The sequence below is a fragment of the Branchiostoma floridae genome, chromosome 19 (assembly GCF_000003815.2).
Source record: "Branchiostoma floridae strain S238N-H82 chromosome 19, Bfl_VNyyK, whole genome shotgun sequence".
In the NCBI taxonomy this organism is placed as follows: Eukaryota; Metazoa; Chordata; class Leptocardii; order Amphioxiformes; family Branchiostomatidae; genus Branchiostoma; species Branchiostoma floridae.
The window spans coordinates 9,177,710-9,197,542 of record NC_049997.1 but is presented as its reverse complement, the minus strand read 5'-3'; the positions used below and the strand labels follow the sequence as shown (position 1 = coordinate 9,197,542).

General features: G+C 42.8%; 1 protein-coding gene across 1 annotated transcript in view; it reads right to left on the bottom strand.

Moving 5' to 3' along the window:
• LOC118407202 (sushi, von Willebrand factor type A, EGF and pentraxin domain-containing protein 1-like) overlaps window positions 1-19,827 on the bottom strand; it is a 34,009-nt gene extending 14,182 nt beyond the window's left edge. The window contains exons 1-24 of the mRNA XM_035807627.1: window positions 19,711-19,827; window positions 19,226-19,405; window positions 18,548-18,670; window positions 17,865-17,987; window positions 17,209-17,379; window positions 16,648-16,824; window positions 15,897-16,067; window positions 15,279-15,455; window positions 14,143-14,382; window positions 13,332-13,502; window positions 12,851-13,021; window positions 12,131-12,301; window positions 11,511-11,681; window positions 10,960-11,130; window positions 9,083-9,253; window positions 7,364-7,534; window positions 6,784-6,954; window positions 6,157-6,327; window positions 5,320-5,490; window positions 4,636-4,806; window positions 3,405-3,575; window positions 2,604-2,774; window positions 1,839-2,009; window positions 1,083-1,208 (exon numbers count right to left, since the gene is read on the bottom strand). Of these exons, the coding sequence (XP_035663520.1) occupies window positions 1,083-1,208; window positions 1,839-2,009; window positions 2,604-2,774; window positions 3,405-3,575; window positions 4,636-4,806; window positions 5,320-5,490; window positions 6,157-6,327; window positions 6,784-6,954; window positions 7,364-7,534; window positions 9,083-9,253; window positions 10,960-11,130; window positions 11,511-11,681; window positions 12,131-12,301; window positions 12,851-13,021; window positions 13,332-13,502; window positions 14,143-14,382; window positions 15,279-15,455; window positions 15,897-16,067; window positions 16,648-16,824; window positions 17,209-17,379; window positions 17,865-17,987; window positions 18,548-18,670; window positions 19,226-19,405; window positions 19,711-19,780 (3,952 nt within the window). The 5' untranslated portion in view covers window positions 19,781-19,827. The remainder of the gene's footprint in view (window positions 1-1,082; window positions 1,209-1,838; window positions 2,010-2,603; window positions 2,775-3,404; window positions 3,576-4,635; window positions 4,807-5,319; window positions 5,491-6,156; window positions 6,328-6,783; window positions 6,955-7,363; window positions 7,535-9,082; window positions 9,254-10,959; window positions 11,131-11,510; window positions 11,682-12,130; window positions 12,302-12,850; window positions 13,022-13,331; window positions 13,503-14,142; window positions 14,383-15,278; window positions 15,456-15,896; window positions 16,068-16,647; window positions 16,825-17,208; window positions 17,380-17,864; window positions 17,988-18,547; window positions 18,671-19,225; window positions 19,406-19,710) is intronic.
• Window positions 19,828-19,833: the final 6 nt, after the last annotated feature.

Below are 19,833 nucleotides of genomic sequence, written 5' to 3'. Positions count from 1 at the left end.
CTGTCCTGGGACCATTGCTTTTCCTCTTGTACATAAACGACCTGCCAGACCAACTAGATTCAAGTGTGAGGTTATTCGCCGATGATTGTCTGCTATATATAGAAGTATCTGCAAAGAATGATTCTCAACTTCTTCAGAAAGATCTGAACACCCTGGAAGAATGGCAAAGGAAATGGCTTATGCAGTTCAATCCTGATAAGTGCTATATCATGCATATAACGAACAAACGCACACCAAATGTGTCCCCTTACCAGTTTTGTGGTCAGACATTAGCAACCACAAAAACCCACCCATACCTAGGTGTTACGTTAACAACTGGGCTAAAGTGGGGTGTCCATGTTAACAAAATAACAACCAAGGCTAAACAGACATTGGGAGTGATCAAACGTAACTTGTGGGCATGTCCAGCCAGGGTAAAATCACTCGCATACACGTCACTAGTAAGACCTAACCTTGAATATGCTGCAACAGTATGGGATCCATATACAAAGAAAGACAAAGATAAACTGGAAAGGGTACAGAATCAAGCTGCTAGATTCTGTACAAACAACTACAACAGGGATGCTAGTGTTACCAAATTGAAAACAGATCTGCAGTGGGCATCACTTGAAGACAGGAGGAAAATGTCCAGACTTTGCATGATGTACAAAATGACCAATAAACTGGTCGACGTGCCGACTGATAATTATCTTATACCAGCTCAAACAAGAACAAGAAACAGCCATGACTTAGATGTGACGGGTCGTTCGGTGTAATATAACCAGCTGCTGCCGCGCCGCGTGCCTGCGAAGCTGGTGTGTTACGCCGAACGGCGGTTATACCGGCTATATAAATACAGATACAGATACAGAAAGCTCATCTGTGTTGATGTAATCCATATTGAATATTTTAGACTGTCATACAACACCAAAATTTGCTTACCTCGAATTTTCAGTCGCACTTCCGTCGACCTTCTTCAGGAGTGATGATACAGTTAGTCTGATCACGTGAATTAGAGACACTTGACTCAAGTAACGAATCATAAATGCCTAGCAGGCGGTATCGGCCCTATATCTACATTATAGAGGAAATTCACCACGTACCGTTACAAGACATGCCGTTGATACTTAAGCTGTATCCAGTGTTACAGGAACAGTAGTAACTTCCGTCAGTGTTGTGGCAGTTTTGTTCACAGCCACCAGCGTTGGAAGTGCCACACTCGTCAACATCTGTGTAGGAAAACAGCTATGCAGATCTACTTGTGATTTGACTTCACGTTTTGTAATAAGTATATATAGTTTTTGTATTTATAAATGTTTTAATAATCTGCAATGACTATCGGCAAATCTAGCTTTACGCCGCTCACAACTGAAAATTTTCAGTTTTTCTGAAATTCGGTTTATTACGATTGGTTATTGTGAATTTCCTCCTAAAAGCAACAGATATGCATATATAGTAGGACGTTGAAGGTTAGGAAATTAGATTTCGACCCATTCTACTGGGACCTTTCTGGAAGTCCTTTGGCCTAATTTCCTCTCAGTGCCTACCATGTAAAAACGACTCACACTAGTACTGCCTTCACACAACTTCGGGCACACAAGCAGACAAAGTAGTATCCAAGTAGAGGTTTTACTCCGGCTGTTTTCTAATGTGTTTTAGGCGTTTTTATCGGGGTTTCTATTTTGTGCTCTTTTCTTTATGAATCGGGAAAGATGAAGAAAAGAGCACAAGATAGAAACCCAATAAAAATGATTAAAACACGTCAAAAATAGCCGTAGCCTAGCCAAACTCTGCTTGGAGAATACAGACAGACAACAAAAAGGAAGAACTGACAACAAAAACAGGCACTATGATCTCACCAGGGCATGTTGGAGTCGGCGCGGTCCATGTACCGTCTGCCTGGCACCTGACGCTGGATTCCCCATCTAGGTTGTACCCCGCCACGCACATGAACGATACCACGTCGTTGTAAAAGTTGTTGCCGACCTTGGCCCCATTGGTGGGAGCGACTTGTGCAGGACATTGTACAACTGAAATATGAGTACATTTGTCTAGCAACAACGCACAAATCATCTGGCATACAAATATTATCTTCGACAGCGACTTGTGCAGGACATTGCACAACTGAAATATGTGCAGACATGTAGTATATAATCTAGCAACGCACAAATCATCTGGCATACAAATATACTCTTCGCCACTTTTTCCTAAGAGAACTCCAGTTGCTGTCAGTTACTGATAAGACAAACATTGGAATATTGTTGCGCACACCGTCGTTCACTGTGGTGATCACTCTGAATTTATAATTACTCCTCAAGATTAGCTGACGTAGTGGAAACGGGATTTCAATATAAATGTAATTGTCAATATGTCATCAGTGCATTTTGTAAACATTGCCAGATTCAAACTACTAAGTTTGCAGGAATCGGTTCCTGAACATACGGCGATGATAAAAGATTAGTGAGAGAAATACGTTACTGGCGCAACTGAGTAAATTATGTAAATCTGAATAGATTCGTACAAAATCTATGCAGTTCATTCATTGAGTAGCTCTGGTATTGTGTATGATGTAATAAATACCATATTTATCACACCTTATGTCAATAGATAAGTAAACGGATTACTTGAACAAGCTGGTATTAGACCGCTCCACGTCCGGTCAGCTTGGCACGTCAGACTCTCGTCCCCAACAAGCTCGTACCCAGGGAAACAGTGAAACGTCACCACATTCCGGAAGGAGTTGGAGCCAACTAGGTATCCGTTAGCGATGGGCGTCATGCTGGGGCACTGGATGGCTGAAACATACAATGTTGGCTTCAGAAACGGCCAAAAACAAAATTGTGGACATAGGTTAACTATGACAACTGGTCGATCCAAGACAAGGAAAAGATCATTCATCACGAGAGGGCCGAAGACTCGTATGGAAATCCGCAGGTACAAAGATTTCATACGCCCATTCTACACATAGAGTAAAGCGGTTAACAACAAGCTTTTGATCAGTCCTCTAATCTTTCTCAAGTTACAATGACCCAAACCCTATGTCACGTGACATAAAGGGACGTGTGACGTCAGCAACGGCTCGTACATTGAGTCGTTTTCCTTGTGAGATGGATCGACAGTTCTAAAAATGTTTCGGCTCTTATGGGCTTATAAAGGAATGGCACATCGGTGCAACAAATCCATGTGTTTTGGGCATATTTCTAAAACAAAGATTTAGGTCGAAGATGTCACGTCATTCCACCGCAAGAGAAAGTTGTTTAAAGTGCCTCTCCCAAGGGCACAATGTCAGCGGGCATGGCGACTATCGAACACAGGACCTCTTGGCTCTGAGTCCGTTATCGATGCTCTGACAGTTAAACCACGCCAACGCCACTTTGGAAGTTTCAACTTGAATCATAATCTTGATGTGACTGGACCGAATTTACCTCTACATGCGGGAACACTCCCGCTCCAGGTCCCGTCGCCCAGACAGTTGACGCTGAAGTCCCCGTCCAGTTGGTACCCCCGGTCGCAGCTGAACGTCACCACGTCACGGTAGTAGTTCGAGCCGACCTTGGCGCCGTGTGATGGGGATGACAACGCGGGGCATTGGATGACTAGAAGAGCATTGGTAAATCATTTACATGAATGCTGAGAAATGAAACCGACAGGTTATTAGTTATATAGTAGCCAGGCAATTCAGCACGTGCAGTCAGGTCTTCCCGATTACCCTAGGGCTAGCCCTGCTGGAATTTGACATGGACAGAATAGCATTTAAGAACACTATTCTAAGTACATACAAACTTTTTAATATAAATTCATTCATTCATTCATTCATTCATTCATTCATTCATTCATTCATTCATTCATTCATTCATTCATTCATTCATTCATTCATTCATTCATTCATTCATTCATTCATAAATGGTCTAGAATAGCGCATATAGTGGCTATGATGGTATCTGCAGCGAGAGGACAGGGCTTCAGACGATACCGACACAGAAACAGCAGGAGGTAGAACTGACCATGAAAATACAACTTATATCCAAAGGCACTCTCCAATTGGCCAAGCAAACTTGGAACTTTTTTACTAAACGGTTTGATTTATGACCAGGCGCCCAGACAACGATACGATTATATCATCTCAACATCATACACACACATACACCCACAAAAAGTACCTGGCTTCAAGCATACGTATCTACTACAGTAACTGCCATTGACCCAAAGTCTGGGTGTAGACTTCCAAAACAGTGATATATTCTGATATATAAGCCAAAGACTTGATTATTTAAGAAGACCACCAGAGGATGTTAAAAATAAAAGTTACAACGCCAGCTCATCTTCATCCGTTGGTAACCAACATCCGTTATTTTTAAAAACAGGACGGACGATGGTTTCGAATACTAATATTTCAAAATCTAACAGCTTGAAACCACCGCCTATTGACCCGATATCAATAAGTACAATGTTAAAAAAACAAACAACGGATATAGATTATCCCGCGAATAAAGGTGAACTAGCGTTATATTGTTTGTGCCATTGAAGAACAGCGCATTAGTCTGGTATCCAGCCGTCCCGAGTCTCTTCTCTCCTCTTCGTAATTGCGAAGAGGAGAGAAGAGACTCGGGAGCTATATTACGGCTGGATACGAGGCTACAGTGCATTGGATTTTACCTGTACACAGCGGGGGTCTCCCGGTCCAGATATCGTCCAGCTGACACGTCACAGCGGGCGACCCCGACAGTTCGTACCCGGAATTGCAGGTGAACGTCACGGCCTCGCTGTGGGCGTTGATACCGACCATCTTACCATTCATGGGGGGGATGAGGTTCGGACACTGAAGAACTGCGCAGAGGATGATGATATGTTTAATGAAAGTTCATGCCCGAGGGCTAATTGCAGGTGCAAAACATACCAAGGGGGCCATACCCACAAACCAAATATCATCGTAATCCATTCAGATGTTGTTGAGTTATGCTCACTACAGAAATCCGGACACACGGACAGACAGACACACCCAAAACTATATTTCATGGAGATAACAATATGTATGATGATAACATGGTGGATACACGGAATACACGCTTATCAGCTGATGTTACCACCAGAAAAATTGACTGAATATACAGTTCCCCGGACGGGTAGCAGAAGCGAACATAGGAGCTAAATACTACCCGGATGGTACCCAGGACTAAGACTAAGAATGTGTAAAGGACCCTTCACTGCTCGAAATATGATCCTTAAGCCAAAACGTAGAGTACGCGTACATTGTAGTGAAAATAATTCGACCTTTACGAACGCTTTACGGTATGTTTACAGATGACATTAAGTGCAATGCTTGTTAACATGTTATCTGACCTGTACAGAGCGGTGCGCTCATGCTCCACTGTCCGTCCACCAGACAGGTGATGGTGGAGGAGCCGAAGATCTCGTACCCAGGGTTACAGGTGAACTGCACCTCGTCCCCAAACGAGTTGGATCCAGTCATGACACCGTTCTCCGGGTTCGTCAGCGCTGGGCACTGTACAACTGGAACACAGGTCAGGAGAATAAACTGGGTTATTGAATGATTTCTTTTATCGCGTCCAGTCTTTACCATCTTGAAAACGAAGGTATTATTTTTTTTTTGTCTTGCATCGGTGTGTTTTCAACTTTTTACACACTAGCCCGGGTCCAGGATCTAGGTTAGTTCGCAGGTTGAGTTGTATCTGGTGACTGGCAGGATGCGAAGGTTGAGTTGACTTGCGTCCAAACTTTTAGGTACGCGGTAAAAACATAAGAGACGTATTACATAAGACAATCGACAGTGCTTAGAATTGTAACAAAAGACTTCTCAAATAATTGTGTTGGACAAATCTAGCCAAATTGGGGTTGGCTTCTCTTTTGGAATCAGAGAAAGACAAAAATAAAAGTAAATAGTACAGTTTTTGTCCTAACACTTTGATTTGTACATTTCCACATATCCACATTTTCCATTTTTTCCCCTGCATGTCATGGCATTAGAGTGCTGGAATAGCACATTTTGATTATCTCTTGTAATGATTGAATTTTTTTATCCCACATTTAAGTGACGTAGTCTCGATACACTTTCTACATCTTTCTCGTCATCATTTTAACTGTAATGTCATACTGTAATAATGTTTGAATGGCGCAATTTAATTGTCTGTATCAGTAATAGTAAAGTTTTTTTCCTACCTGTACAAGATGGGACTCTCCCACTCCATGTGGCATCAGCTTGGCATGTCAGGGTGGAGCTTCCGACAAGCTCGAACCCGGAGTCGCAGGTGAAGCCGACTTCGGACGTGTAGAAGTTGTTGCCAGTCATGTCACCGTTATCGGGAGCCGTCAGCAGTGGACATTCAACAGCTGAAACATGGTGTCAAATTACAACAGTCTTTTAGATCTCATAAGCAGAAATTTTTGGTATGCATGGAAATATACTCTGTTTGTTCTTTTTCTTCTTCTTTTTTTCAAACGGATGAGGTCAATGACCTGAACCAGACGGCTGTCTCCGCGGTTACTGACAAAGACAAGGGTATCTTGTGGCATTTGATTACTTAATGTTAGTAAGTGGCAAGACAGAGCTAGAGGGGCTGGTCACCATATATAATTGCGTTTGAGTAAGAATAAACAGGGTGGTATTTCTTATGTCACATTATGTAAAGATAAAGATTACGTATTTGTTGTTTACAAATTTTGCCATTCTAGATTAATATATCATCAGTAAACGAAAGAAACAAACCAGTATCATGTAATGGTCAAGACTTTTTTTTAGTTTTAAATTGGTAATAGTTATGATGAATGCACGAAAACGATCTTTACCTGCGCAGGATGGGACATTGTGACTCCATGTACCGTCTGCCTGGCACCTGCTGGTTGGTGACCCCACCAGCTGGTAACCTGGGATACAGCCGAACTGCAGCACGTCGTCGTAGGCGTTACCGCCCGATATTGTACCGTCTGCGGGAGCTGTTTTCACCTCACAGTGCACCACTGAAATGTGATCAGAGACGGCTTTTAAGTACATGTTACATGTTAGATGGATAATATCAAGTGGACATTAAAACATTTGCGCGGTATAGATGGCACCCCATCAAAGCCCTTTCACCTGGAACTCACGGCATTGACGGCACGGTACACTTTTCATTTGTGTTGCCTTAGTCTATGTCCATATTTCTGTTCATCATGTATTTGTTTAATCTGTTTAAGTATCTGTTTACGTATATGTTATTGTTATCTATCACTTTCTCATTTGTATGCATATATTGGCGAGTTAAGATGGAACGAAATTTTAGAAAATAAGCCTTGCATGTATCTGATATTGTTTTCTATTTATTTCTCATTTGTATGTATGGTTTGATTAATCAAAATGTAATTGAATTTAAAGAAAAAAAAGACTTACACGTGCAGGTGGGGACAACGCCGCTCCATGTCCCGTCGTCTCGGCACATGATGGTCGAGGCGCCGTTGAGTTCGTACCCCGTGTCACAGGAGAACGGGACCACGTCCTTGTACGAGGAGCCGTCGGCCATGGAACCGTGTGCCGGGGCCGTAAGTGGAGGGCACGGCATGGCTGCAACATAGGTCATGCATGTCGATGAAGATTAGACATTCAGGTAATAAGTTAAGCCAAAAAGCAGTTACTCAAGCAACTGGATATGATTTTGGAGACGGCCTCACGTTTAAGATTCGGCGTCTTTCGTCAGTAACAATTACGAAAGACGACAATCTTCAATGTTACTGACGAAAGAAGCCGAATGTCTATTTGAAACGTCTGACCGTTTCCAAAATCATTTCTAGTTGCCTGAGTAACTGCTTTTCGGCTTGTAGGTATGTAGAATGTAATTTTAGTCCCGTAGCCTTTGTATGACCGCAGGCCTATGGGGCAGTGGACTGTTATCCAACGACAACGTCTTTAGGGCACAGTATTGGCAGGGGAGCCCATCTCTCTGCTTTCACCGCCTTTTACCTTCCAAACCGAATCAGGTACCCATTTCTACACCTTGCTTAAGGAAAAAAGTCATTTTTTAACCTCCTTACTTTGAGTGAGGAAAGCAGTCTAAATAGAACTAGATAGGTAGCATGACAGGATTTAAATCCAGTATTTTTGGCTTCTTGGCCAAAAAACATTCACTTACGCTACACGACTCCACTGAAAAATATAACATTTTTCTTACTCTTTGATAAGAGTATCCATTTCAATCCATAAATCTTAAGGCAAAAAGTAGAAGCCAGTTAATTGCATAGCAGATAGACGCACACTTCTGTTAACTGCAAGGAAAAACCAGCTGTCCTTATCCCAGTCTCAAACGAGTGCGGTCCTCCTGGATAGCTTCGCATTATTGCACAATCCGGATAATTGCGAAATACGAAATACGCACGCAAATAGGCTGTGCTACAGAGGAAGCTAGTTAATTGCACAACGGATAATCGCACCCGTCTGTTAATTGCACGAAATTCTACATCCCGTGGTGGTGCAGTCCTGCTTCGCTTTGTTGCACCATTCAGATAATTGAACGGAATGCACTGGCAAATAGGATGTGCAATTAGGCGGCTTCTACTGTAATAGACTGCGCAATTAAACAGCTTGTATTGTACATCATACTCACGCGTGAAGATCGGGGCAGGGTGATGAATTAAATTAGTGACTTAAGGTGCTATCTCACTGCACTTGGGGCACCGGTGCGGCACTGCGGGGTTCGAAAGATTACTCAACGAATTTCAGAGATAGAAAAGGAATTTTCTTACGTTATGTGTATTTTGTTGCCTTCTAAGTCATACTTTTACGTACTACGCAATATCTGAATCATAAAAAAATCGGCGAAAATAACATTAACACAACAGTGCCGCAGTGAACAAATCCCGCAGTGCCGCACCGGTGAGATACAACCTTAAGATACTATAAATGCAGAAACTTTCGCGGTGGTTTATTGTTCGCAGTTTTCGAGGTGGCCGCTTCACCGCGAACTTAAAACCACCGCGAACATTTTTCCATAACAGTAAGAGACTATAGTGCATGGTGCTACCGCGAACTTAAACCCACCGCGAAAAGTTCTTTTTCCCGCTACCGCGAAATAACATCCCCGCGAACTTGAATAAATTTACAGTATATCCTACTCACGTGTGCATATCGGGGCAGGGTGGTCCCACTCTGAGTCCGCCTGGCACGTGAGGACCGCTTCCCCCTCCAGGTTGTACCCCGGGTTACAGCCGAACCGCGCCTCGTCCTGGTACAGGTTACAGCCTTCCACTGTTCCTTCCACGGGCGCCAGCAGCTCATCGCACTGTGCGACTGATGCACAAAATAATAAGTTTTAATGAAAATGATAATCTATTGCATAATGATAATGCTTTATTAGGTATTATAATACTACTACCACTACTACCAGTACTAATAATTACAATAATAATAACAATAATAATAATGATAATCATAACGATAACGATAAAGCTGTAGCTGCTGGTGGTAATAATCATCTGATAGTAATGCTTATTAGGTAATAATAGTATAACAGCAATATTAGTAATAGGAATTATACTAATAGTGATACTGCTAATAAAATCAATACTGTCTAATAATCATAATAACACTAAAGAATATGGTGAATATGATGATAATTCGTTTAATTAATGATTTAACTTCAATCATAGATGGCGTTCCAGTTTTATACTTCTTATTTCGAAAACTAGAGTTCCACGAACACACACCTTTGCCAAATAAACCAGGTTTGTTATGTAGAATGATGTCTGTAGACAAATGCGTTACTCATTTCATTTTCTTTATAATTAAATGCTTGGAGTTGGTTTATAAAATTTCGGCATTTATTATGCAAATTAGATCCCAATTTATAATTAATTGATATCAAATTGTATCAAGCATTACTTAAGCTATCAGCATACCAAAAATCATGATGATCCTTTGATCCATTCTTGACTTATTCTCTTTCAAAGTCTTTAAATACACCTCTTACTCTCTTCCCTCTTTCTCAGTTACATATGTGACAACTTTGATGAAAGTATTATAATGGAATGCAGTGGATTTATGAACTTTTCCTAATCAATTATGCAAATTAGCTGTTAACTTGCATAATAAGTATCACATTATATAAGTCTTCATTTAGGCTATCTACATGCCGAAAATCATGACGATCCGTCAACACGTTAATATTTTCTCATTAATTATGCAAATGAGATCATCATTTGCATGATAAATATGTATTGACATTTCTCTCTTTCTCAGCTACATATGTGACAAGTTTTAAAGCCCTATCATGGAATGTAGTGAATTTATGAAATATCCTCATTAATTATGCAAATTAGCTGTTGATTTGCATAATTGTTATGTAGGTCTTCACTTACGCTACCTACATACAAAAAAACATGATGATCCGTCAACATGTTCATATTTTCTCATTAATTATGCAAATGAGGTCATCATTTGCATAATTGATATCTGTCGACATTTCTCTCCTTCCCAGCTACATATGTGACAAGTTTGAAAGTCCTATCATGGAATGTAGTGGATTTATAATTTTTCCTCATTAATTATGCAAATTAGCTGCTGATTTGCATATTTAGTATACCATTATGTAAGTCATCACTCATTCTATCTACATACCAAAAATCATGACGATCCGTCAACACGTTGTAGAGTTATTCTCATCCAAAGTTTGAAAGGAAACCGGCGCCTGCAGTTCCAAAAAAGCCGCTAGGGGGCCCAAACTCACAGCACTCAAAAATCATGATCACAGCATGTCCAGAACACGAGATATCAAAAATTGAGGTTCTGCTGCAGTACCTTAGCAAGCCGCTAGGGGGCCCATTATCGAACTTGACCTTCGTTTTCCCGACCCCTACCCACCTACCAAATATTATCGGGATCCATCCAAGACTTCTTGAGTTATGCTGTTAACAGACAGACAGACACACACACAGACTCACAAGCCCAAAACATAACCTTAGCCATTCTGGCAAGGCAAAGGTAATGAAGATACGTACTTTTGCAAGCCGGGTAGATGCCGTCCCACGTGCCGTCTGCCTGGCATGTCATTTCTGCAGAACCCACCAGATCGTAGCCGGGGTCACAGGTGAAGGTCTTCACGTCCTGGTAGGAGCTGGACCCGGTCACGTGACCGTTTACGGGAGCCGTCAGTGGTGGGCATTGTACCACTAAAGAGAGAAATATTTATGTCACAAGAGTTACCTTCATTATGAAATTTTTGTGGTCAAGAAGGTTGAACACTGAATATAAGCTCATGGTATACCGAAAAATAGATTCTTTATTTTTACATCTACTGTACTCAATTTTTATCACTTTCCAACATTCCATTGTATACAATCTATGGTGTATGATAGCTCTTTATGCAGTTTTTTTTTATATTATTGACAAGTATGAGCAAGTCTCAGACTTTCTTGGGGACAGGAACGATAATTGATGCGACCGACAAGAATCCAAGACAGCCTAAAGTTAATCGTTCGACGACAGTACAACTTTTGTGACCGCGTCCTAATTTGAAAATATCCTGTGCTCAATAGATACAAATCTATACCTGTGCAGTTGGGGGTATTGTCGCTCCATGTTGTATCGGCCTGACACATGATGTCCGCGGCACCGACGATGTAGTGCCCTGTGTCACAGGTGAAACTGACCACGTCCCAGTAAAAGTACATGCCGCTCTTCGCACCGTTCTCGGGAGTTAACGGCTCCGGACACTCCAGGACTGAAACGTGGGGAGAGGAATAACTTGTAACCAAAGACGTATCCACTACTCAAAAATCATGAATTAGGCATTAGAGGAAACTTTTACCGCCAACTTTGAACCTTCGGTACAGAACTATAACTCGCGGCTAGGAGGCCCATTATCAAACTTGACCTTTTCCCAACCCCTTCAGAATTATTAAAAATCATACAAAACGACCCAAAACGTCTCGAGTCCGCCAACACGCACGCACACGCACACACACAACACACACACACACACACGCACGCACACACACACACACACACACACACACACACACACACGTCACGCTGCAGTGCGGACGAAAAGTGCATCCATAGCTACTCAAGTCGTTATTCTGTTGAACTACATGGGACAGGATCACATAAAATAGCTAACAGAAAGGTGGATTTAAGTTAAGTGAAAGTCAAAGACTACTATAGTCTTACTTCTACATGTGGGGACACTGTTGCTCCAGAAACCGTCTGCCTGGCACGTTGTGTCTGAGGCCCCGATGAGCTCGAAACCAGGGTAACAGCTGAAGAGCACCACGTCCTGGTAGGAATTCCCGCCCTCCATCGTACCGTCTGCCGGGGGAGTCAGCAGTGAACATTGTACCACTGAAACACGGAGGAAAATGTGAAAAAATGTAGGTAGATACAGACTGCTCCCTGTGTATTACAATCTGGCGCTGTCGGACCATATTATTGATTAATTTCCGAGAGATCAATTTCCTTTCCTAGAGTGACCAATTGGAGTTCAGGATTCTTTATTACTCTAAAAATCCATCCAATAGGAGCTCAGGATGCTTTGTCGCTATGGAAACCAGACATCACAGCCTCCAATTCCATGGTAACACACGGTTCAGAAGCTTGGTTTAGTCAGGCTAGAAATACACTGCGAAAGCAATTAGAAGTCACGACTTTCTGTACTTTTCCGAGCATGTAACACTTAGTTCACCTTTATCCGCGCCCCATCCTATATCCGCTGTTTTTAAAAGCAGGATACATAGGGGTCAACGGACTGTGGTTTCAATTTGCAATTATTTTCAAAATATTGCAGTTATTTTCAAAATATTGCGAATTGAGACCGTTTTAAAAAACAGCGGATATTGCTTACCCCGCGGAAAAAGGTGAACAAGCCTTACATGTTACCGACAAAAGCCTCACCTGTACAAACAGGTTCAATGTCGCTCCAGGAAGCATCCGCCTGGCACGTGACACTTTGCGCACCTACATGGGTGTAGCCAGTATCACAGGTGAACTGCACCACGTCCTGGTAATAGTTGCTGCCTGTCATCGCGCCGTGTGTGGGTGATGTCAACGGTGGACACTGTACAACTAAAACATGAAACGTTTATGTTAGTACGATTTTGTGTAAACTAGTATAAGTTTATTGTGTTATGTTATATACATAATGTAGTAATGCATGTGTCTAGTTGAATAGATGAGGGTGGGGGGATAGACTGGAAACTATCCATGTTTGTTGGTCAGTGTAACTATTGTACTAAATATGGACGATATTTGTATTTGATTGTGTACAATGCTACAGATGTGTAATACAAATACAAATGCATATACTTTGCCTTAGGATAAAATCAAAGTTGTGACCTTCACAGATTTTCTGTACATTAAAGACGTAAAATCTTACTAGTGCAGTTGGGAGCAATGTCACTCCATGTGCCATCTTCCAGGCATGTGATGCTTCCGGGACCTACAAGATCGTAGCCCGTGTCACAGGTGAACTCTAAGATCCCCCGGTACGTAAATAACCCTGTCATGGCACCGTTGGTCGGAGGAGACAGCTGAGGACACTGGGCAGCTGAAAAACAAGAAGTCGAAGATCTCAAAACCTCCTTAGAAGATCTCAAAAACAGAGGTTGAGTCGCGTAGTAGTCGGAAAAATTGCACCGGCGCTCCTCTTACGGAGCGCCGGTGTAATTTTTCCAACCACTACTATATCTACGCGACTCAACCTCTGCTTGGAGATTAATATATCATTACATCCCCGTAGGACACCATGCGGCTACCGGGGGTTTGGGGCCTTGACCGGGCCCCGGGTTGATTTAATACTAGTACTGAGATGTACCCCGCGGTATCCAGCAGTCCACCAACAAATATGTGACTTCGGGGCCCGGTCGCCCAATGGGCACCGATGGAAATGTGATCGTAGCCTTAAAGGCTAACGTTACATTTCCAAACCTGAACCAGGCCCATCTGTTTGTGGAAACGAAAAGTAGAAATGTTTACGTATAACTCTCACTACTATTCTGTATACGTCTTGTGTAGTCTGGTGTTTTTTATTGTCACTTGTATATCTACGTATACTTTGTTTACACCATGCACTTGCAATTAGCCCTAGGGCACGAACTTGCAAATAAACTTCTACTGCCTATATCGTACTTTTCGTCCCCGAAACTGCCCGGTCGGACCCCGGTTTGGAAATATGACGTAGGCCTTACCTGTGCACAAGGGGACGTCATCACTCCAGGTGCCGTCTGCCTGACAGGTGATGTGTGACGAACCGATAAGATCGAAGCCAGAGTGGCAGGTGAACTCCACGTCTTCGTTATAGGCGTCACAGCCGGTCTGTCCTTCGGGTAGATACTCACGAAAGTCCCTCGAGTCGTAGTAAAAGTAGGTGTACCTCCTCATGGTGCCGTCTACAGGGGCTGTCAGTATCGGGCATGGTACCGGCACAGCTGGCGGTCGAAAACAAGAGAATCCATCGTAAATGTTCAAATACAATTCAATCTCTACAACTGGATAAATGACGGATATTTACTTTCAGACGTTTTGAGTGACATCCATCACTCTTCTTCGGCATCGCTAGTTGTTTACCTGGATGTCTAACCTTCATAAACGTATCCATTGTAAATGATTTTGAAAGTAAACTCGAACATCTTTAGCTGACATGAATTCAATGCACAGATGAGGTAATCTTCCACTGGTCGTGGCAGAGAAGACAAACGTTTAGGACATACAGAACTGCAAAAGCGACGATTTGTATCAACACGATAGGTCACGATATAGGGCTTAATCAGACCTTGTCAGGTCTTTACAAACAAATGTGTTTCCCAGTTCATTGCACCAGGGAAATTTCCCTAACACTTTCCGACAAGCATAATGAGCAGTGGACCACGATCCTATGGACTGTGACAGCGTCGCGCGCGCTAGCGTGCATGTTGGGTAAGGCACACAGCCAGTATTCGAACTCTCGGCGTCTTGATCCAGAGGCAGGGGCACTAACCTTCGGACTACACACGCTATATGTGAGTATCCCTTCAGATAAATGGCTTTTTAAGGTGCACTGTCACTGCACTTGCGTCAAGCTTGTGTCACTGTGGGGTTCGAAAGATACTTAACAAATTTCAGAGGTAAAGAACGAATTTCTAACTTTTTGTGTATTTTACGTATTACGCAAGATCTATATTATAAAATAAGCGGAGAAAATAACAAAACAGTGACGCAGTGAACGAACCCCGCAGTGACGCAAGCTTGACGCAAGTGCAGTGAGAGTGCACCTTCACACATAGAAGTACATTTTGTACATGACTCTTACCTGTGCCAGTGCAAATTTCAAACTAACGACTCTTACTTGTGCCAGTACAGGTGGGTACACTGTCGCTCCACCTGCCGCTCGCCAGGCACGTGACAGCCGCCGGACCGACACGCTGGCACCCGGTGTCACAGCTGAACTGTACGGTGTCTCCGTAGGTGTTCCCGCCACTCATGCTACCGTCTGCAGGGGCTGTTAACATCGGACAATTGACCCCTGGAATGTCAACATAAAAACAATCAAACAACGACTTTAAGATGGTCATGGTAGCTCATCTGTGTGCTACAACGCCAAAAGGAGTACAACGACCACTTCAGTATTGATCCTAGAAAAGCCGAAAATTTGATCCGTGAATATCTTTGTGTTGTAAGAAAGTTTTGCACATTAATATAACTTAAAATTACGGGAATACGCGCTTGGAACAGGGCCTACATGGAAGCTCTCCACAACGCATTTCAAGAGAACCCATAAAATCAACGAAGGTAACCAAATTTTGAAAAATATGGTCACCCCGCTACGAATTACGAGGAGAAGACGTCTTTCCACACGACTGACGAAAACTCAAAAATGGCAGTGGATACATAAGCCTGACGAAAAGACCCATTTGGAAGAGACCACAAGTGACCACAAGTTTGTCGGTAAGGTAAAATATCCTACCTCCACATGTGGGTACATTGTCACTCCACGTGCCGTCTGCTTGACAGTCAAGCCTTGATGCACCCACAAGGTCGTACCCTACGTCACACGTGAAGAGCTTCACGTCACGGTAGAAGTTGCCGCCCGTCATTGCGCCGTTTGCGGGAACCCTCAGCGTCGGACACCGCACGGCTAAAAAAACCAACAAGAATATGTGACGAAAGCGTATCCAAAACATTAACAAATACCAAATTGTCTTCAGCTTGACTTTGGCTTAGCTTTGTTTTCTTTGGAATCCAAATTGTCTTCAGTCTGAATTGTCTTACAACCTTTCCTATTGGACATCTGAAATTGTCTTCATTCATAGTTAGAGTATAAAAGACCTGTTTCTTCCAGATCTCTTCAGTGTCACTGACGAAGGATAGTGGATTCTATCCGAAACGTCTGACCGTTTCAAAACCATATCCAGTTGCTTGAGTAACTATTTTTGGCGTATCTCATTACCTGGATGTCTAACCTACATCGACGTATTAACAAATACATATTAGTCTTTCTTACAAATCCAGAAAGCTTGAATGTTTAAAACAACTGTGACAGTGTGTATAATCTAGCACAATCAGTAGAGGTCCTTAGTATTAGCTGCTATATTTATATTAAAAATGAGAGGTGTTGTCATCAAACGTTCCCTAGGAATGCATCGGCGTAAGAATATTTTCTCCGCCCCTTATGATTTTCTTTGTTTTATAATGAAAGACGCCGTTAAAAGCCGAACCTGGGCAAGTGGGGGCAGGTGCAGACCAACTTCCGTGTGCCCCGCACGTGAGGGTTGCTGATCCCACAAGCGTGTAGCCGGGGTTACAGGTGAACTCAGCCACGTCCTGGTACGACGAGGAGCCAGTCATTGTCATGGTACCGTCCGTGGGGGCTCTTAACACTGGGCACATGGCGACTGAAACATAGAGAAAAGAAACATTTGTAATAACGGCATAGGTGAATGACTTATCAGCGAGAGCAGGAATGACACTTTCCTGTACATTCCCTTTACACAAAAGAAACAAGAATCATCTATCACCCAAAATTAGTGACCACAGGTTGTCCAGAACACGAGGTACAATACAGGAAGTTCTGCTATACTGAGTGCTATCATATTAAAATAATATAAAAAGGCCCCAAAATAGTTATCATTTTTAAGTTCTCATCAAGATCTCCCTACACGTTTAATGTTAAGACAATTCTTCCGAATCTTCTAGACACACACGACTATGCGTACACGAATGCCCATGTCTAAAATCTATTTTCTGATTTTTATGGACTCCGAGGTAAATAGTCTCACGTGTGCAGATTGGGACCGTGCCACTCCACGTGCCGTAAGCGAGGCACTGGATACTCGCCACACCAACCAGGCGGTATCCCGTGTCACACGTGAACTGCACCACGTCTGGGTAGGAGCTTCCGCCCGAATGTGCGCCGTTCACAGGAGCTATCAGCTGCGGACACTGTGCGGCTGAAAACGGATAAAAATAAGTTCAATTTGAACCATGAATTAAACTGTGACCCGCCATCATCTGGTCCCAAAGCGAATTATTTCCTTCGAAGCCAAATCCAATCAAAAACAAATTAAAAACAATTTACTAGAGGAAAAACAGAAGCCACTCGACGAATAGTTGAGAAAACCTCATCGAGTATCAAGTAATAAAACAGAGGTACAACATTCACACAAACATTTGACTTGCGTACTAAACAGAACAGAAAATATAACACAACATCAGATGACCAGTTTTTTTCAAATGGTCTAGCGCACCATTAGAGGAAAACAATATATATAGTATCGACGTGACAATTCTAGGAATCGTCCTTGACGATGCTTTTAACTATCGCATCAATACTATGCTATATTTCTCTAATGTCACGTCAACACCATCTACATGTACAAGGGATGCATTACTGTCTTGAGGAAACTGTCTATAACAAAACTTCAGATATGCCTACCGTCACAAGAAAACCCGTCTTCGTTTAGGGTATATCCAACCCCACAGGAACACTGGAAACTCCCGATGGTGTTGGTGCAAGTCTGCTCACAGCCGCCGTTAGCATTGGAACATTCATCCACATCTGTAATAATGTAGTAAAGAAAAGAAAGTTCTATAAAACTAAAGAATGGTTGTCATTTTGTCAAGTTGCCCGTTGCCGTTGCCCGTAACTCAAATAAAACAAGGGCTATCTACCACTCAAAAATCACGAGCATAGCATGTCTTGGAGACGTGATATTATAACCGGTGCAGTTCTGCTGCAGTACCGCAGAAAACCGCCAGGAGCAACCCAACCACCCAGAGACAAATGACTCCCAAAACATGCATGTTACCTTGAAATAGGTTAAGTTCAGATTGCAATGACTTCGCGTACTTCATATAGCACCGATAGCGTTTGTTTCATTTTGTAACGATGAAGGCGACAGATGGTCGTCGAAACGTTAACTGAAGAATTAAAGAAGGTTGTGTAACGAAGAAGACTTTGTTCAATTGATCTAACCAACCTGATGAAACTATTAACGGATTCATGCTACCTTCTTGGCGAAGGGTAATGGAGAAAGGCTGAAAAAGAAGATAGGAATAAAGAAAGAACAATAGCTTCTTTCTCACAAACTAATTGTGATATGGACCGAAGATGCTCACCATCGCAGGCATGACCGTCGACGTTCAGGGTGTAACCAATCCTACAGGAACACTCGTAACTTCCGAAGAGATTGGTGCAAATTTGCCCGCAACCGCCATTTCCAACGGAGCATTCGATAATGTCTATGTATAAAAAAAGGTAAAAGTCTTCATTATGCTTACACCCAGCAGAATAGCATCAGCCACAAACATGTATTTTAAGACATGTTTGTGAAGAGTGTATACCATACAGGTGAAGTGATAGCTTTAGTATCAATGGGTTCGCTATTGTCCGTAAACAGGATGTATTGTGTTAGTTTGTCTCGATGGTGGAGGCGGAAGATGGTGCAACAGGTGACTGGTAGGATGGAAAGATTTGATTTGGCCTGGATCCAAAGTTGTCCCGCAGGCTGACAGGAAGTGCTTTATGATCTCATTTCCTACCTTCAATTTTTTTGGCTTTGTTGCCAGTGGGATAACTCATAGATAGAATCAGCGAGACATACTCACAACAATGAACAAAACAAGACATTCACAACAGCTCTAACTTAGTGTATGCGCTAAAAAGCAGTTACTCAAGACTGTAGATATTGGATAAGATTCAGTTGCCCTTGAATGACTGCTATTTGCTATATCTGATTATGAATGTATAACCTTAATCTACATGTTTTTCGATTTCTTGTCTTCTGAATCTCTTACCGATGCACGTTGGGAAACATCCGCTCCAGGTCCTATCAGCCTGGCAGCTACGTAAGGTCGAGCCCCAAATGTGGAATCCTATATCACACTCGAAGTGCACCACCTCGCCGTAGGTGAAGGTAGCGCCACCGCCGTCATGGAAACCGTTCACCAGCGGTGGCACGGTGGGGCACGGCACGGCTGTATTCGAAACGTGATAGAAAATGTAGAAGGGCATAAAGTCAAAGGCTCAAGAGTGGGCATAAGGGCTCAGGCTCAAGAGTTTTTGTCTCGACCACTGTCTTGATTTGCATCATAATATCCATGCTTGTACATGTGCACTTAGAATCGCAAACCTCCTTGTTATCAAGTGTCAAAACCTTGTTTACATCTTACAAGAACATGCCTACAACAGGCCCCCTGAATTACACCCTGATAGTAGTATGTGTAGGTCCTGGCAGTCTGGCATCCAGGCCATCTCTGTTTATGAAAACACAAAACCTTACGTTCGCAAACAGGGGGGCTGTCGCTCCATGTGGCTGTGGCCTGGCACGTGACGGCTGACACCCCGACCATATCGTAACCAGGGTAACAGGTGAACTCCACCGTGTCCCCGTAGACGTTGTCCC